Source organism: Typopeltis vanoorti, chromosome 10 (assembly GCF_054136105.1).
Source record: "Typopeltis vanoorti isolate ZY-2024b chromosome 10, IOZ_Tvanoo_1.0, whole genome shotgun sequence".
Classification (NCBI taxonomy): domain Eukaryota; kingdom Metazoa; phylum Arthropoda; class Arachnida; order Uropygi; family Thelyphonidae; genus Typopeltis; species Typopeltis vanoorti.
In genome coordinates, this window is record NC_143558.1 from 100,500,103 (window position 1) to 100,519,849 (window position 19,747).

The 19,747-nt window shown below is 34.3% G+C and overlaps 1 protein-coding gene across 1 annotated transcript in view; it reads right to left on the minus strand.

Annotated features, from left to right (window-relative positions):
* The window catches only part of LOC150102631 (transcriptional adapter 2-beta-like), a 348,460-nt gene that overhangs the window by 15,027 nt on the left and 313,686 nt on the right, over positions 1 to 19,747 (minus strand). Inside the window, exon 19 of the mRNA XM_090398716.1 lies at positions 15,973 to 16,047. Coding sequence (XP_090254842.1) covers positions 15,973 to 16,047 — 75 coding nt within the window. The remainder of the gene's footprint in view (positions 1 to 15,972; positions 16,048 to 19,747) is intronic.

The following is a 19,747-nucleotide window of genomic DNA, read 5'->3' on the forward strand; positions in this document are numbered from 1 at the left end:
TGGCAATTTTCAGCTATGCATCATTAATGCATGGAATCATTATTAACAAAAAAAAATTATTTTAAATGTATATATTTCTAAATAAATTATATATTACGTATGAATTCTCCTACTCAAATTGTGATAACTGCTTCATTTGAATGGCTTGCAAATTCGCAGCCGTTCACTCATGAATCTTCGTATATGAAAGTATATTACAAGCCCACGACAACATGAACAGCGTACGATATTGACTAATAAAAAAGATAATTATATGAATCATTAGTAGATATAATTAAGACAGTTAATCAGATATTAATCAATGTGCTTCATTATTTTATCATATTACAAATTTGTTGTTAGTTAAAATAATGATTAATAGATTTGTACTACTTTTACAGTGATATAAGTGATATAATTGCTTTAATAATGTATGGAAGTTATAATACCTATAATAAATAAAATTTTTTTAGCTTTTAAATTCTTAAGTATGGGGTTATTGGTTAAAGACTGGATTTATAAAACACACAAAAGAGAGCAATATAGCAGATACAAGTAGCTGTAAGCAACAAGAAAACGTTGATATTGTATATGGATCAAATAAAATTGATAAGGGGGTGTCGTCTGACATCTCTAAAGAACCAATTAGGAAGAAGATGAAAAAACTTCTTAAGTACAATACGAATTACTTGAAATGTGGATTTTCATGGACAGGAAATGAAGAGGAACCTATTCCATCATGTGTCATTTGTGGTGAAACTTTAAAAAATGAAAGAATGAAACCATCTAATTTAAATTGCCATTTTGAATCGAAACATAATGAATACAAGGGCAAACCTGTAGAATTTTTTCAAAATAAACTAAAAAATTTAAAAGAATCTCAAAAAATGACGATCATGTCGGAAGGTGAAAATATAAAGGCTATAGAAGCTTCATATCATGTGTCACTATTAATAGCAAAAAGTGGTGCAGCGGAAACAATTGGTGAAACTTTGGTCAAGCCTGCAGCAAAAATAATAGCAGAAATTATGATCGCAGATAATGCAAAAAGGTCTTTTGATTGGATTTGCCTTTCAAATAGTACTGTTCATCGAAGAATCACTGAAGTGGCTGAAAATATAAAACAAACATTGTTGTCCGATATACGTCAGAGTCGATATTATGCATTGCAGGTCGATGAATTCACAGACATTACAAATCTTCTAGTGTTCATTAGGTATGAAAAAAATCAAAAATTCCATGATGACCTTTTATTATGCCAACAATATAACATTTATGCATCAAAACAAGCTTGACTGGAAAATTTGTGTTGGAATAAACACAGATAGAGCAAAATCCATGTCGGATCTAAAAAAGAGCTTGTTTCAAGGATTCAAGCTGTTGCACCAGATGCAAAGTCAACACACTTCTGCACAGGGAGGCTCTGGCTACACATATGATGTCTGTAGACCTAAGAAAAGTTCTGGATGAAGCTGTAAAAATCATAAATTATATTAAAGGCCGTCCTCTAAATGCCAGACTTTTCTCTCAACTTTGCAAAGAAATGGAAAGTAATCATACACAACTTCTTTTCCATACCAATGTTCGTTGGCTTTCTTTTGGAAAAGGTCCTTACTTGTTCATTTGAACTTCGGAATGAACTACAAGTTTTTCTTGATGAAAATTTTGAAATGAAAAAACATTTACATAAATGGTTCAGTCAATTAGCATACCTGGCAGATATATTTACTGTATTAAATAATCTTAATTTGTCTTTACAAAGCAAGGAAATTTCTATATTTCATGTCCAAGATAAAGTGAATGACACATTGGCAAAATTGGTAATGGAGAATTTGATGGGTTTCCATCTCTTCATGAACATGCTTGCAAGTTCAAATGAACAAATTGATGATGATATGAAAATTAATATCATATATCATGCAGCATTTGCAAAGCTTACAAATGAATCTAGAAAAGCATTTCCCTGAATTGGGCATTAATATTGAGTAGATAAGATACCCTTTCAATATCAACAAATCTATGCCAAAGGGTCTGTCACCAATAGAATAAAAACAACTTTTAGAACTAGCTTCTGATGGTTTTCTAAAAAATAAATACAACAAGAATACATTATCATTTTGGCTACAAATACAGAATGAATTTACTGAATTAACAGATAAAGCTCTAAGGTTCATTTTTCCATTTTCAAGTTCACATCTGTGCGAAGTTGGATTGTCAGCCCTTGTAGATATTAACCCGGCATTAGTAAGGTGGCGGTGTCACAGTTATTTCTTTCTATATCTTTGGGGTCTGTGACACCCCACTTTACTAACGCTGGGTTAAGATGAAGAAGAGGAACCTCATTATAGATGTCGAACTGCATCTGAGATTGAAATTAACAACTATAGAGATAAATTTTGCTGAAACTTTATCCCATCATAAGCAATTTCGCTCCTCTCATTGATAATAAAATTATTTAAATTAAGTAAAAATTTGTAATATCTTTATAAATTTTATTCTATTAAAAATAAATCTTTTTGTTTATATAAACCAAAAAATGATTACATGTACATCAAAATTCATGTACAATGAAATATACTTTTTTTTTATTATTTATTATTATTTTGATAAGGGTACACGAATGTCTGAAGTTTGAGAAACACTGTAAAAACTCTGTAAAAACATTGTAAAATTTGTCATATCTTTATAAATTTTATTCTATTAAAAATAAATCATTTTTTTGTTTATATGCACATCTAAATTCAAATAAAATAGATATTTACAATGAAATATACTTTTTTTTTATTATTTATTATTATTATTATTTTGATAAGGGGTACACGAATATCTGAAGTTTGAGAAACACTGCTACATATAATAAATATTTGCCTACTATTTACTAGCCAAAACTTCTACATATAATAAACATTTTCCTAACATAAGTGTTATTCCATTATTCAGTAATGTTTGGAATAACATTACTGAGTAATGGAATAGCAATTATGTTAGGAAAATATTTATTATATGTAGAAGTTCTGGCTAGGTTTCCCTAGTCATTATCAATGCAAATTAAAAGAGATAAACACAATAAAAAGAACATTTAAAATTGCAAGTGCATGATAATATATGCTATCAGCTGCAGGAAGATAACTCCATCTCCAAACTATTAGAATTCAGAGAAATAAATTTAAATAATTATAATATTAAGAAACCAGGAATGAGGGGTGTTACTTAGGATGGCTTCCCAAAATTGGGAAAGTGAGCTTTGAAAACTTTCTTTTATATAATTTTTCAAGAAGAAAATAACTTTTTATATAGGACTTTAGTTTTTCCCCATGCCTAGTGGATGAGGTGTGTGTGTGTGGCTAGCTAAACCTGACATATAAGATAAGATTCTTGAACTAAACTATATTGTTGGTGGTGTTCTAGATAAAGACTTCTGAGCAGAAATCTGCTCATAATAACAAAGGATTCCTTGTTCATGCAGCCTTTAAAGAGAGAGATAAAACTGCAGGATAAAAGAGAGAGAGAGAGAGAAGGATATTTGTCTTTCAGAGAGGTCAGGAAGGAATTTAGTTTACAAACTGGACAGAGAAACTTGTAGGTCAATCTATTATGAGAAGACATGTCATTCTCCTCAGATTTGTCTAGAAGAACACCAATATTACTAGAGTGAGTAAATCTGGTATAGCTAGCCATGCCTTATCCACTAGGACACAGAATTCAATGGGGAAAAAAAATTAAAGTCCTGCATAAAAGTTATTTTCTTCTTGAAAGATTACATAAAGAAAGTTGCAAAGTTCACATTTATAGTCCGAACCTCAACAAAAACAAATGCCTTAAACTTTCCCAAGTTTGGAAAATCATACTAAGTAACACTTCTCATCTTGTATTTCTTAATACTATAATTATTTAAATTTATTTCTTTGAATTTTAATAGTTTATAGATGGAGTTATCCTCCTGCAGTTGACAGCATATACTCTCATACACTCGTAATTCGAAGTGTTGTTCTTATTACATTTATCTCTATTCAATGTATTGACAATGGCTAGGAAAAATAGCTAAAAATTCTACATCTAATATAATATTTTCTTAACATAAGTCATATTCCATTATTGTATATTAATTTTATCATCATATAGACTTCTATGTGGAACTACAAAGGCTGGTGATTATGAGCAGCTTAAGAGATGCTTTTGAGCTATAGAATGGAATGAGGAGTTCGGGATGAAAATAAACGATGCATGAGAACTGGACAAAAGATATTTAACAGCATCAATGTGTGAATATATTCTGAAAGTTAAAAAGCTGAATAAGGTAGGTGTCAAATGGATGAATGAAAGGATTAAACACAAAATCTGGAAGAAGAGAATGCTGTGGAGGTTGCACAAGATGAATAATGATAACAATTAATTGCATGAGGAGCATCAAGTGCAGGCCAGGAAGGCAACTCAGTTGGTAAAGACAACCAAAGTGCAGTATGAGCAGAAATTAGCAAATCAGGCTAAGAAAAATCCTGGAATTTTTCATATATGTGGCAAGGAGAAGGAGGAATGATTATGTAAGATGACATCAATGGAAGAAGATGGTGGAAGAGTAACTGTTGCAGAGAGAGATATTCAGTGAACAATTTATAAGGGTGTTTTTATCCTCATCAGGATGAAATCATAAGAGCTCAAATGTAGAGGAAATAGGAGAGAATGGATGGCTTAACTGTGAGTGACCACAAGGAAAACGAAGAATTAAATAAGCTTGATGTCAATAAGGCAACAGAAATTGATGATATATCACCACGTGTCTTAAGAGAATGTTCCAGAGAGTTAGCAGTAGCATTTTTATGCATGTTTAATAAGTCTTACAAGCATAGGTCTCAAGAGAGTGGAAAGAAGTTAAAACTATTCCACTGCATAAAGACGGTGATAATACTGTAGATAAGATTTATTACAGATTGATCTACAAATTACAGATCAATCTGTATATCTGGAGTTGTAATTAAGGTATTGGAGAGATGAGTGAGAACTAGGATACAAAAATGGGTTGATAGCAGCAGTATTCTCTGTGATTGTCAGCATGGGTTTGTTAAAGGGAGAGCATGTTTTACCAAACTTACTTATGAACTATAACAAGATGACAAGTGTACCGGACAAAGGGAGATGCGTAGTATACTTATGGATGGAAATGGATAACAGACTAGTGAGTTGGATCAGTGACTGGCTGTCAGATAGGTATCAGAAAGCTGTATATGGGAGTGTAATATCGTCAAAGAATAAAGTCACTAGTGGGGGTTTTGGGCCATTGCTGTTCAACTTGTATATTAATAATATTGGGACAGGTTTAACTAGTGATATACAATTGTTTTCAGATTATGAAAAACTGGGTGAAAGCAATGCAGAGTCAAGCATATGTTATGGCTTTACAGGAGGACTTGAATAAATTGTAAGAATGGGCAGATAAGTGGAACTATCAGTTCAATGTTGCCAAGTGTAAGGTTTTGAAATTTGGTAAGCAATGATAGGATGCAAAGTATACACTTGGTGGGGAAACTTTGAAGAAGGTAGAGGATATGGGAAATCTGGGACAAGGACCTGAAATGCAGGGGGGCTACATTGCACAAGTTGTGAAGTCATCACATTGGATAATGACAATGATGTGGGGGACTTGGGTATGAAGAAATAACGAGGTTATGATTCCAGTGTATGAAGAGTTGATCAGGCCTCATATAGATAATTGTGTACAGATTTGGTTCACCTGGATTTAATGGTGATGAGGTTATGTTAGAAAGGTCTAGAGAAGATTCACAAAGGTGGTAACTGACCTTTGGAATGTGGAGTATGAAGACAAGATTGTTTAAATGTAATTTGCAAAGACTTGTAAATAGGAGAAGGAAGTGGAGAAGTGAATGTGATTGAGACATATAAGTTGGTCAGGGGTTGTTATCAGGTTAACATGGAAGAAATTTTTCATAGAATGGAAAAGGAGGGAGGGGGAGTAGAACAAGGGGCCATCCCTGGAAGCTATATAAGGAGGATGTGAGCAAAGGAGTGAGAAGCAGGTTCTTTGCATGGAGAATGGCTGGTAAGTGGAATGCATTGCCTGAGTGTGTTGTGAATGTAGACACATTGAATGAGCTTTAGGCATAGTTTGGTGAGCTTTGTGTGTGATAGTGTATACCTTCCATGATGAGTCTCTAACTCCATTAAGGTCTGATGTTAACAATAAATAAATAAAAGCTATTTATTTATTTATTAAAAATAAATGTCCAGATGTGTCATGGTCCAGATGCTGGACCATGCCTTACTTCATGTAATATACATCTGTTATATTATTCTATAGACTCCCCTTCTTTCTTTGCTTCTTTCTCCTCTCCTTGCTCCTTCCCCCTGATGCTATTAGAGTATTCGAGAGCTAGGGGTGAATCTTTCCTATCTTGCTAAGTCATTTCGTCTTATGCAGCCACCAAAGGAGGCAAGCTATAAGTTTTAAAAGAGGTAAACCATGAGTAGACATATCGGTACACAATAAATATTTATTGTGTACCGAGGCAAGCTAGCCTCAATAGGTGCCAGTTCCAAGCCCGGATAAATGGCGAGGGTTGATGTCAGGAAGGGCATCCGGTCGTGAAACCTCACTGCCAGCTCTAGCCATGATATGAGTCAAAGAGAAAATGATATAAGGGCTAGGGTGTACCCCTTAAGCGACACGCAGCCACATCGCCCTACAGCTGCGAGAAGTGGACGAGGGCTACCGCATCAAGGGCAGATGCGGTTAAAGAAGCGAGCCCAGCAGGTGGAGAGGATGTTGCGAGTGGGAACACTGAATGTTGGAAGCATGACTGGAAGGGGAAGAGAGGTTGTAGACATGATGAGGAAGAGGAAGTTTATGTGTGTATTTTATGTGTGCAGGAGACAAGGTGGAAGGGGGGAAAGGCAAAGGAACTGGGAGATGGATATATATTGTTCTATTCTGGAGCGAATAACAAGGGAAGAAATGGTGTAGGAATTGTGGTGTGTGGTAGAATGAAGGGCAAAGTACTGGAAGTGGGTAGAAGGAATGACAGGATCATGCGAATGAAATTGGGTCTTGGAGAAGAGTGGGTGGTCGCAAGTTGGCTGTACAGCAGAGAAGAAAGATGAGTTCTGGAACGTGTTAGATGAAGAACTGAGGGAACTGGAAGAAAACGAGATGGTGATTGTCGGAGGAGACTTGAACAGACACATAGGGAGACAAAATAGACACTGCGAAAGGGTGCATGATGGCCACGGAGTGGGAATGATGAACCAGGAAGGAGGAGAGAGGGTTGTGGACTTTGCAGTAGCGTTTGATCTGGCAATTGTGAACTCATTTTTCTACAAGAGGGAAGAACATTTGATAACATTTAGGAGTGGTAACAACAGTTCACAAATTGACTACATTTTGACTAGAAGAAAACATCTTAAGGTTGTGACAAATTGTAAAGTAATTCCAAAAATCAAGTGGCACAGCAACACCGACTGCTCTGCGCAGACTTTAAAATAAGATCGAAGATAAGAACCTCTGGAAGCCATGGGATGAAGACAATTAAGTGGTTTCACTTAAAAGAAGAGAGTGTGAGGAATCATTTTAGGGAGAGGGTGTTAGAGAGGATTTCAGATGGACTGGAAAGTGTACAAGATTGGTGGAAACATAATTCAAAAGTAATCCTGAGCTGTGCAATCGAGGTGCTTGGTGAGACATCTGGAAAGATTAGAGAGCAGGAGGAGGGTTGGTGGTGGAATAATAATGTACAAGTGGCAGTGACAGCTAAGAGGAAGGCAAAGCAGAAGTGGGATGAGTCAAGAGTGGAAGAGGACAGAGAGGTGTGCAGAGAAAGAAAGAAGCCAAGAGAGTTGTGGCACAGGCAAAGGCCATGGCATATCAAGATCTGTATGATCAATTAGAAACAAAGGAAGGACAGAGAAAAATTTACCAACTAGCGAAATGTAGAAATAAAGCAGCTAAGGACATCTTACATGTGAGGCAGATCAAAGACGCTGAAGGAAGAGTATTATGGTGGGATGTGGACATAAGAAACAGATGGAGAATATACTTTGAAGGACTTTTGAATGAGGAAAATGCAAGGACTCACAGAGAAGATGGGCAGCCTTCTAAGGGGATAGTGCAGAACATCAGTAGAGTGGAAGTGACGGAGGCCATGACGAGAATGAGGAATGGAAAATCGGTGGGCCCCGATAGGATTCCAGTGGAGGAATGGAAGGTACTGGGGGAAGAGGGAATTGATCTGCTGTGGGACCTGTTCCTGAAAGTTTGCCAACAGGAAAATATACCTGAGGAATGGAGGGAGAGTACTCTTGTCCCCATTTACAAGGGTAAAGGGGATACACAAGACTGTAAAAATTACAGAGGAATAAAGTTGATGTCCCACACAATGAAAATCCTAGAAAGGGTTCTTGATGGAAGATTGAGGAAAGAGGTGGAGATTGCAAAGGAACAATTTGGCTTCATGCCTGGTAGATCAACAACAGATGCTATTTTTGGGTTACGGCAGATGATGGAAAAAGTTTCAAGAGAAAACGGGAGTTACATCTGGCATTTATTGATCTGGAGAAAGCATACGATAGAGTGCAAGGCAAGAAGTCTGAAGGTGTCTGAGGGAGAAGAAGGTTCCGGAGAAATATGTCAGGTTTGGTGCAGGAGATGTACAGAAATGTGAAGACAAATGTTCGGACCTGTCTGGGACAGATAGAAAGTTTTCAAGTAACAGTTGGCTTGCATCAAGGGTCAGCATTAAGTCCGTTTCTGTTTAACATTGTGATGGAGGTGGTGATGGAGGAGGTGAGAGAAGATGCGCCTTGGACAATGTTGTATGCAGATGACATCTTGCTGTGTGCAGGTTCAAGAGAAGAAGCGGGAACTAAACTGGAAAGATGGAGAAAAGTACTGGGAGAGAGAGGTATGAGACCGAGCAGAAGTAAGACAGAGTATATGTGTTGCACAGTGGGCGGCAGCCAGGAGACAGATCTGGAGCTGGAAGGAAATGTCATCAGGAAGGTGAGGGACTTTAGATACTTAGGTTGAACATTGGAAGAAGATGGAGGAGCTCAGAAGGAAGCGGGATGCAGGATACAAGCGGGTTGGAGGAACTGGAGGGAGGTGGCTGGAGTGTTATGCGATAGGAGGGTGCCGATCAATCTGAAAGGCAAAATCTATAGGACAGTAGTGAGGCCAGCTATGACATATGCTATAGAAACTGTGGCCCTGAGGAAAAATAACACCAGCAAGATGGAAATAGCAGAGATGAGAATGCTTGGGTGGATGTGCGGTGTGACCAGAAAGGATCGTCTGAGAAATGACTGTGAGGGGAACGGTGAAAGTTACGAACTTAGGAGCGAAGATACAGGAGGCAAGGTTGAGATGGTTTGGTCTTGCGATTAGGAGGGAGGACGAATATGTGAGAAGAAGGGTCTTGCAGATGGATGTGCAAGGAAGGAGGAAGCGTGGGCAGCCAAAGAAGAGATGGAGGGAGCTGGTAGAAGAGGACTTGAGGATTAAGAACTTGGATGTGGTGACAGCCCAAGACAGGAGGATGTGGAGGAGACTCATCATCAACAGTGACCCCACTTAAGTGGGAGAAGCTGCAGAAGAAGAAGATGATGATAGGAAACGAATAGCTTAAATATTCATTTCTGAATATCAAGATATGCATTATTTGTTGGTCCTATGATTTGACTGGTAGTTCTATATAATACTCTAATACCAGTGTAAGCATATTTTGGTATAAAGCATTTTAAATAATGATTGTGATAAGAATTTTATGTTCTAAATAATCAGTGATAAGTAACTTAATTTTGCTTACAAAGCAAACTTTTGGTAATATATAAATTTATACATGTCATTAGAAATATTTAAATATCATATATTTCACGTAATATTTTCAACAACAATAAAGATACTGAAGAAAAACTATTACAATAACCTAACCAACAGGTAATAATTTTAATTAAAAAATGAGTGACTAAAAATTGCACTGAAAATAGGAGGAGGAGAATTACTGTCACTTTCATGAGAGTAATTTAAATCAAATTTATAAGCATAGTGCCTCTCATTTGGATATTTTGGGATATTTAATAAAAACAATTATAATTCATAATTTCCTGTAACCACGGAAGATATTAAAAATTATTAAATGTAAATGTCTTACATTTTATCTGATATTTAACTGAATTTGAAACCACTGACATCAGAGACAAAAACACTAAATACAGAACAAGGTACTATAATTAATCAGTTGTTGAAACAATTAAAAATTGTAACGGGCAGAAGAACCAATATCCAAACATGATATACTATATCTAAATATAGGATGTCTATGGTTATTGAATTGAAGGCTGGTTATTGAATTGAAGGCAGTCTTAAAATAACCATCTCCCAAATTCTAGAAAAATTAATACAGCCATACCTCTTGAGGATTGAGGGCTTGCTTATGCAAGCATTCATGCAGCATTGTATCCCTCCCAATTTAATCCTGTGTGATGGGGCATTCAATGTGTGATCTTGATTGTTGGACTAGTCCTGACTTGCCATAAAGTTAGTAGTGTATGTATTCCTATGTTCTTCAAGGTGGATAGTAACAAATATTTTAGTTTAATGAAAGAAATAGGCATTCGGAAATAATAAATAACTAAGTATCATTTAAATATTAAGCAAATAGTTTGCCTCAGTCACAAGTGCAAAAATAAGAATATGCATATAGGATAATGGTAAACAACAAACTGAGTACTATATAATATAATCCCACAATCCTAACTAGCACCTTCTAGGAAAAGAGTAAGGTTAAGCTGACGAACTCACAATAATAGTCTTCCAGATGACTGACAGTGTTATTTTCCCCTAGTACTATTCCTGTCAGGGTTCATTCGGCTTTTTTTAATTTTTTTTTAGGGTTTCCATTTAATTTAGCTCTTCATGCTGTAGAGGGAGGAGAAGCAAATTCATTTCCATGTGATAATGTCTTCTAAGACTGTTTTTGCTTTCGAGCTTCAAAATTAAAATTGCGAGATTTTAAATTAAAATAATTTGCGAGAAAATTATTTGTGACAAAACTGAAATAATATTGTAATGATACATATGTGAAAAATGAATGCAAAACAATAAATATTTTAGAAAATATAGTTTTTTTCTATATTTCTGTATTATTTACTTAATTAGATTTCATGTACTTTTTTTATTAATATTTTTATTCAGTATGAAGTGAAATTAGTATTTTGCATTTTACTGATCAGTGAGTTCCCAAATTTCTGTTTATTTCTTAAAATATTAATCTCCCCTCTCTTATTTGGATACTATAGACTCTGTAAATGGGATATTAATATTTTACAAAATTCTGATAGGGTGGTTAGGTAGCAAGAGCACTAAATTTAAGAATTTTTATTTATTTTTGTAAACTTTCACTCTTTTTAAGACTCTCAACCAGATTTTTTTTTTTTTTTTTTTTTTACTGAACTAATTCAGAAGATGAGGTGCTTTCAATTATAGGATATGCATGTATTGTATTTTGGGTCCAACTCCACTTTTCCTGCATAGTAAAGAAATTTTGAAGGTTTTACAGGGATAGTGTAAAATACTGAGTAATTATATTAAAGAAAGTGACAGTGAAATTACATAAATCCTTTCATGGTGTACATTAGGCTTAATGCAAAATTCTCATCTGTGACTGAAACACTAATCTTCACCTATTTCCCAATACTATTATTTTATGAAATATTAGTATACATTTTTTACTGATTGGAAAAAAAAAAAATGTATACATGCTCCCAAAGTGCAATACATGGTTAATTCTCTAGTGAGAATTAATTAACGTTGTGGTTGCAGAGCAGGTACATTAACCACTCTCCCAACTATTCAGCCAACAATTCCGACTATAGATATTTGTGATTACAGTTTATTTTTGAATGGTTCATAAGATAATTATCTGGCTATGTTTCACTTTGGTCACCTATACATATTTTTTTTTCAGTCAAGAAAACACATATTATGAAATATCAATTTTAACATTTCTTCATTTCATAAAAAATTGGGAAATAAGATGAAGATTAGTGTTTCAGTCACAGATGTGAATTTTGCCTTAAGCTAAACCCTGAAAGGATTTGTATAATTTCACCATCACTTTTTTTAATATAATTAATCAGAGGTGCACATATAGTCTTTTACACTATCTCTGTAAAACAATAATAGGCTTCAATATCTCTTTACTATACAAGAAAATGGAGTCAGTCCCAAAATACACGAGTATCCTAAAATTGAAAGACATCTAGTGTCTAGTCTCCGGCCCTCCTTCCTCACTTTATCCAAATACCGCCACTCTAAAATCAGTTAAAAACGAACCCTTCCATCAGAAACATCTACTAAAAGAAAGTGCCTTTTGGTTCGTTAAAAAGTAGAAATTATTCATGAGTTAGAACATTGTACAAAAAATGTTGAAGTGTGAAAAGTTTCTTTATCCTCTTTAACAGCATTGACATTGCTGAAGATACAGATATTTACATATTGTCCCACCAAAAACAACATAACTAAAACAAAAATAATTTTGACAGTGCAAGCTTACTAATGTGGATGAAGCATTGCTTCAATGGTACACAAAGAAGAGCTGGATTCTCAATAGACAGTCCAATCTTGAATGCTCAAGCAAAAAAATTTACTAAACAATGTAGACATGATGATTTTGTATATAACAACAGTTATCTGGATTGACTTAAAAACCAACATAATGATGCTATGTCATGTTTTTAAAATGAATAATTGAAATTGTGTTTATTATTAATTAGTATTCTTTTCATTATGGAGAAATAAACTGTTTAGTATTAAATGTATGGTTTTAAAATGATGAACAAATAAATTGTGTTTAATATTAAGTGTATTATAGTTATACTAGCATATTCATACAAATAATATCTAATTATATAATTATATTTTCTTTCTAATACTTCTTTTTTTTAAAATCTATATATTATCGAGTTATTGAGAATTAAAAAAAAATAGGAGGTAGATTTAACTCATCACTGATATAGTGAGTAATGGTTATAATGAGGAAATTATGTCAGTCCTGTAATGCTCATTATAACCAAGTTTGACTGTATTTCTATATTTCCTCTCTTTTTGGTTTGTTGCATTTAGCAACCCTGTTTCATATTAAATACCCAGATGTTCAGGGTTGCTCGCATCTGTTACCATAATTCAGAGAGTAATAATAAGATAGGATCTTTCCACATGTTCAGAACAATTTCTGTTCACTATTGTATGCATTGCAGCACAAGTAAAAAATGTGGTAGTCAAAAACATAATTTTTTTCTTTCATAGAATAAATTTTTCATTACTTCTTAAGTTTCATTTATTACTGTATTATACAATAATATGCAGATATTGTAAAGTAGTCAAATCATTTCAACTATCTATATTTTTAATACTGAAACTATCTTCCTTTCTTACTGAAAAACTCTGTAAAGCAGGCTGTTAGAGGCACAAGGCACTTCATACACTCCTATATGCATCATAGTTTGTCCTTAGGTGAATAGAAAAAGCGTTACCAGTTCGATGTGAAATTTAAGTGGTGTGAAGATTATATTTATTTATCACATTGGCTATCTTTTAAGACATACCCTAGATATAAGAACGGAAATAGTTTTGCTGGGATCTAGTATGTCAAGTGAGGAATAGGAAGACATTAGTATTTTGCAGAGGTAGGAACCATTTGGTTAAAAAAAAAGTTTAATATAGATAACTGATATTCATGACAACAATGGAGCAAACGGCCATCTATAAGTCATTGTTTTATGTATACCATATTGCTGATATGGGTGATTATGGGGCTGTTTATGTAGTCACATTCGGTGGAAAGTATCATTAAGGGTATGGTAGTGTTCTATAAAGAGAATATGATAGCAAACAATTTAAAGATATGTGACTAATGTGTCTACAGAGGACAGTTGTTAAATCATTTTCTTTACTAAATGTATTTTTGAATACTAGTTGTTTAAATGCATTAAAAATGAATGTAATGGGTACGTTTTTCCTATTTCCATAGCACCAACCAGCAAACACAATTAACATATCATAAACAGACTAAAGGTTTTGAATGGACTGTTTGAGGGTTTTTTCCTACAACTGAAAATTGTCTAAAATGAAGAAAATATGGCAGTCTTCTAATTCCTTGTATATTTTTCCTTTTCATGTAAATAATCTGAGTAGCGATTTGAATAACTCAAGAATGTCAGCAGGGGAAAAGTGGGATTTAATAAGAGCAAGGTCTCTTTTAGTAGTACATCAGAAGAAAGACGTAATATCAAAGATATTCACAATGTATTTTAAGGATGAGTTTTTTTAATAACTGATTTTATAATTTCATCTGATAGAAGCTGCCAACATGTAACCTTTTCTAAAGCTTGAAAACAAAAATTTTATTCTGCTGAAATCTCTTTTTATCAGAGGGAAAATGCTCAGTAATGGGCAAAATGCTTCTCTCATACTTTGGCCGATGTTTGCTATTTCATTACTACTAGTTATTCAGTAAACAAAAGTGCAGGATCTAGCAATATAAAGCTATGAAATCTAATTTTTTTTTTTTTTTTTTAAATAATTTACTCAACATCCTCGAAGCAAAAGAAATGACAAATCTGTAAGAACGGTTAATTCTGTCTCCATAATCTGCTGTTAACTGCAATGCTTTTTGGTCAGTTTGTTCAATTTGTTGGAGGGAAAAAAATCAAGTTTCCATGAAGAAACTCTACTATCTCTGTATGAGATGAGCTAACTCATTTTTAGTTGAAGAGTTCTTTTAAATGTTCTTACATCCTCTTTCCTTTCTAAATATATTAAATAATCAAAGCATGATATATGTATATATAAATATTCAAATAATATTCAACTAATAACTAATCAAATCAAAATAAGCCAAGAGAATTCAATTAACCATTTCATACTTTACACAAGCAAAAATATAGCTGAAGTATAGTATAACTGTATAAAACATGTAAACAAAATCTTAGGTGAGCTGACACCAATCCATTCCGGTGGTAGAGAAGCAAAACAATATGTCAGATGCTAATGGCAAAGATACATGAGAAATATGACATGTTATAGTATCTATATCTGCTAGATTTTGGAGATAAAAATTCAGTCCCATTAATTCCAGTAAGCTGTTACAAATACATATACAAAATATAATGATGGAATGACACTTATTTTCATGAATGGTTTCCATGTTATTCCAATTAATAATAGACTAATGCAATCTCTTCATAAATAACTGAGAAGCAAAAATAGAAAGTTAACATAAGGAGGGGAAAAAAAGCAATACAAATTGTAGGTTTTTAGATTAAAAAATAGATTACAATTTGTTGAAGAGGAGATAAAAGCCAATATAAGAAATCCAAGAGTAACTATTGCATCTGCACCATTTTTTCACATACCTATTTCATAAAATCAGTCTTCTTTAGGGAGTATAAAAGTTTTCTTTTGTATTTTATTGAATCTTGTCATAAAAATAATATCTGGCTCAAAAAGATTTTTTTCCTCTTTTTATTATTTGTGCTTCAGATCGACCTGAAGAGATAAGTTCATAAATAGAAGAGTCTCCTGAGGTTTTTTTTACAAATTAATCATATATAATTAAAATAGTTTATAATGCATTTTATGTGAGAAGCAATTCTACACACACACACACATTTACTTTTCTTTCTTTTTCATCACATATTATATACTGAACCTAGCCAGTGCCTCCTCAAGTTTACACTCTGTAAGTAGTATACAATTTATATTTCCCACCATGTGGAAATAATCTAATGTACAGTATGTAAATACATATTAAAAGCCTCACTTTTTTGTAATGAAGCAAATATTTTGGCTTCTAAAGAAGCTTTGAATAAATGATATACAGCCACACGGTGGCAAATCCATTCCCTGAAGCAAGGTGAATAAATGCAAAGCTTTTGATGATGTCAGCAAGCAGAAATCCACCCACTACTGACCATAAAATTTCTTACTTTCCGGCAGTGATTTTTATCCAACCCAGGATAATGAGATTTTCCTACATTTCCATACTGCCTTTGAACATGGTCCTAAAATAAATAAATAAAACATATATATAGATGTATACTTATATATATTTTAAAGTTTTGTATTCTTCAATGATATTCAATATAAATTTTAAATCACAACAAATAATACACTCAACATTAATACACATTATTACATAACAATAATACACATTATTATTTCACCGGTAAGGGTCAAAGCTGTATAACTGAGAGGAGACCTCCACAGAGACTTTAAAGGAATACGGAGAACCAACCAGGGATTCTGACCTAATGTCCAATCCTCACCTTCAAGTGGTGCACCCTGTTGGGTATCTACCTGGATACTGAACGAACGAGGATGGATTGGCAATTTGAGATTTAGCCAACCAAATTGTATTCTTATTGGCTTAAACCAATATACAAAATGATGGTACAACATGACAAAATTTCATGCTGGCTGGGGCGTCGCCCGGTTAAACAAGTCCCCCATTGTTTTTGCCAGGGAACCAGGGCAAACAGCAAAAAGTCAGCTACTGGAACAAATATGAAAGCACACCCCCAACTCAACATCACCAGAGTTAAAGATCGGTACTATCAACATAAGAAGCCTGAATGGCAAAGAAATGGAGCTAGCTGAGAAATTAGATAAGTACCAGATCGACGTAATAGGGGGTGACTGAAACAAAAAAGACAAAAATTGGTGAGATCTTTCTGAGCAATAAATACAAAATGTTATATTCAGAAAATAACAATCAAGGAAAAGAAGGAGTAGCCATAGTATTCAACACAAAATACGAGGCTAATCTTCTTGAATGGCAGGCAGTCTCAAGTAGAGTAATGTGGGCAAATATCAGAATGGGGAATTGGGCAATGGGACTTATTTGTGCCTATGGACCCACAGAAGGTTCTACTAAGGTAGAAGTGGAGGAATTTTTTGATGCTTTAGACAAAACAACTGACACAATGAAAAAGGAAAAGTTGGTCCTTGTTGGGGATCTAAATAGCAGAGTAGGAAATGATTGTCAGACATACAAAAATATTTTGGGAAAATTGTGAGAAAAGAGCAAAGTTAATAATAATGGCAAATACCTGTTGGATTTCTGCTCAGGACATGGAACTGGTTATTACTAACACCATGTTCCAACATAAAAATGTGCACAAATTCACATGGAGAGAAGAGGCAAGGAATAAGAAAAGTCTCATTGACTGTTATTGTTGATAGTGATATTTTCTCCCTGGTGCAGGACACCAGAGTGTACAGAGGATTTGAAATTGGAAGTGATCACTATTTGGTCTTGAGCAGGATAAAAGTGAATTTCATATCGAAAAGAATAACGTGTAAGAAAGTTTTAAAGCGAATAAAAGTTGAGCAGCTCTCAGATGTGAACTGTAGACAAAAACACACAAAGATTATTGAAGAAAAAATGAAAGAGTTTGAGAACAGGAACCAAACCTTGGAGATTCAGTGACAAGCCTTGAAGAAAACCCCGATTGATTCAGCCAGAGAGGCATGTGGTGAGGTTGTCTGCAAGGATAGAAAAATCAGAACTCCATGGTGGACACAGGAAGTTAAGGAGGCAGTGAAGGAAAAGAAGAAAGCATATCAAAAGTTCCTGGCAAATAAGTCCACATATGCTCTTAGAGAATACAGACACAAATGTAAGAAAGCGAAACACTGTGTAAAACTAGCTAAACAAAAGTCATGGGAGAACTTTGGCAAGAACATAGAAAATAAATATCAAGAAGGTGGTAAGATATTTTGGAGATTGTTGAAGAAGCTTAGAAATGGAGGAAAAAGTGCTATAAAAGGAGTCAGGTGACATGAAAATGGGAGAAAAAGATATCCTTGAAGTATGGAGTAATTACTTCGAAAAATTGCTAAATAAAACAAGCAGTGATAGCACAGTGGTAAAAAACATTCGACAGGCATAAAGTCAGGAATACATATCCATACTTGAAGTAGAAAAGGCCATCAAAGGCTTGAAATGTGGAAAGGCAGCAGGAATAGATGGTATTCGACCAGAAATGCTGAGGTATGGTGGTATAAATGTGTTACAGTAGCTGCACTGCATCATTCAGAAAGCCTGGACAGAGGGACGAATTCCTGATGATTGGAGTAGAGCTCTAATAGTACCCATATACAAAAAGGGAAATAAAACAGAATGTGAGAATTACAGCAGTATTTCCCTATTGAGTGTTCCTGGCAAGATCTATGAAGAATTGTGGAAGAAAAACTTGGAGAAGAACAAGCTGGATTCAGGCCAAATAGAGGCTGTCAGGATCAGATCTTCACTTTACAACAAATAGTTGAGAAAGCATGAGAATATAACAAAGATCTGTATTTAAGTTTTGTCGATCTTGAAAGGCATATGACAATGTACCAAGAGAGAAGCTATTCAATACGTTACAGTTATGGTGTCAATGGGACATTATATCAAGCAATACTTAGTATTGCCTTGTTTAATCTGGTGTGAGACAAGGATGTACATTATCCCCTCTGTTATGAGACCGCAGATATGAAAGTCCTGAGAAAGATTAGAGGCATGAACAGATGACATCAATGGCAATATCATATTAAAAATGAGGATATTAGGAAAGAACTTTGTCAGCATCCAGGAATGTGTTAGCAGAGCTAATCTCAGGTGGTATGGTCACTTAAACAGAATGGGTGAGGAAATATTAGCACAGCAAGTGTTCTCTGCCAGGTTGGCAGGAAAACGACCCAGAGGAAGACCAAGATATAGGTGGATTGATACGGTACAAAGTACCTTAGACGATAGAAATATCGTCTAAGGCACTAAGATCTGATATTGTTGGAGTGTTGACAAGTAACAGACTGATTTGGAGTAAAATTGTAGATAGGAAGTTAGTAATGATGTAAATTTTTCATGTAGTACTATCATATCCTGTACACCCCCTTGAGAGTACATGTCAGGAATTTGATGATGATGATGATGATAAAATATACACAGCAGTTGTATGGCAGTTTTATACATAAACAGTTATGACACTGTTTAAACTCTCATACTAAATTAATACAAAATAAAAATGCCTGATCCCCCCCCCCCCGCTTCTGAATAATAGAAATTAAAGTTACTTCATTCTTTTCTAAAACGAGTAAGTTTTATATTTTTTTATTTTATTTGTATTTTGCTTTCTTGTAGGTTTATAGGTTTCCCCCCCTTCAGCTGCATTTGTACCTGAGCAGAAAAAAAAACTCATTCAGTTGCATGCCAAACTATACTGAAATGGGGAGGGGATACCTAAAAACAAACAAATGACAAATAAAACATAACATGTCTAAGAATGGGATTTATTTAAATAATTTTTTTTAATAAGATACCTCACTGCAAAAGAATGACAACTGTCATCTTTCTGGATAAGAATAACAGTACAGTATGGTACTACTGCAGGTAGGTCAAGAGTTGGCACTTTTCTCCTGTCTTAGACAGACAGAAGGAAATTTTTGATACTTGTTGTAATCAAATTTTCTAAAGATAACAGGAATGATCAATTAGGTTTGAAAATAATATTTTCAAACCTAAGCAAGTTCAAATGCATACAAGAATAAGGGTTTATAAAGTTTTGGCTAGACCTTTTCTACTATATGGAAGTAAATTATGGACCATCTGCAGAAAAAAAAAGCATCGAAACTAGAGAAATGAAATTCCTGGGAAGGACAGCAGGCTATATTCTCTCTCTCTGGGAAAAAAGAAGCAGAGAAATATGTGAAGAACCAAAA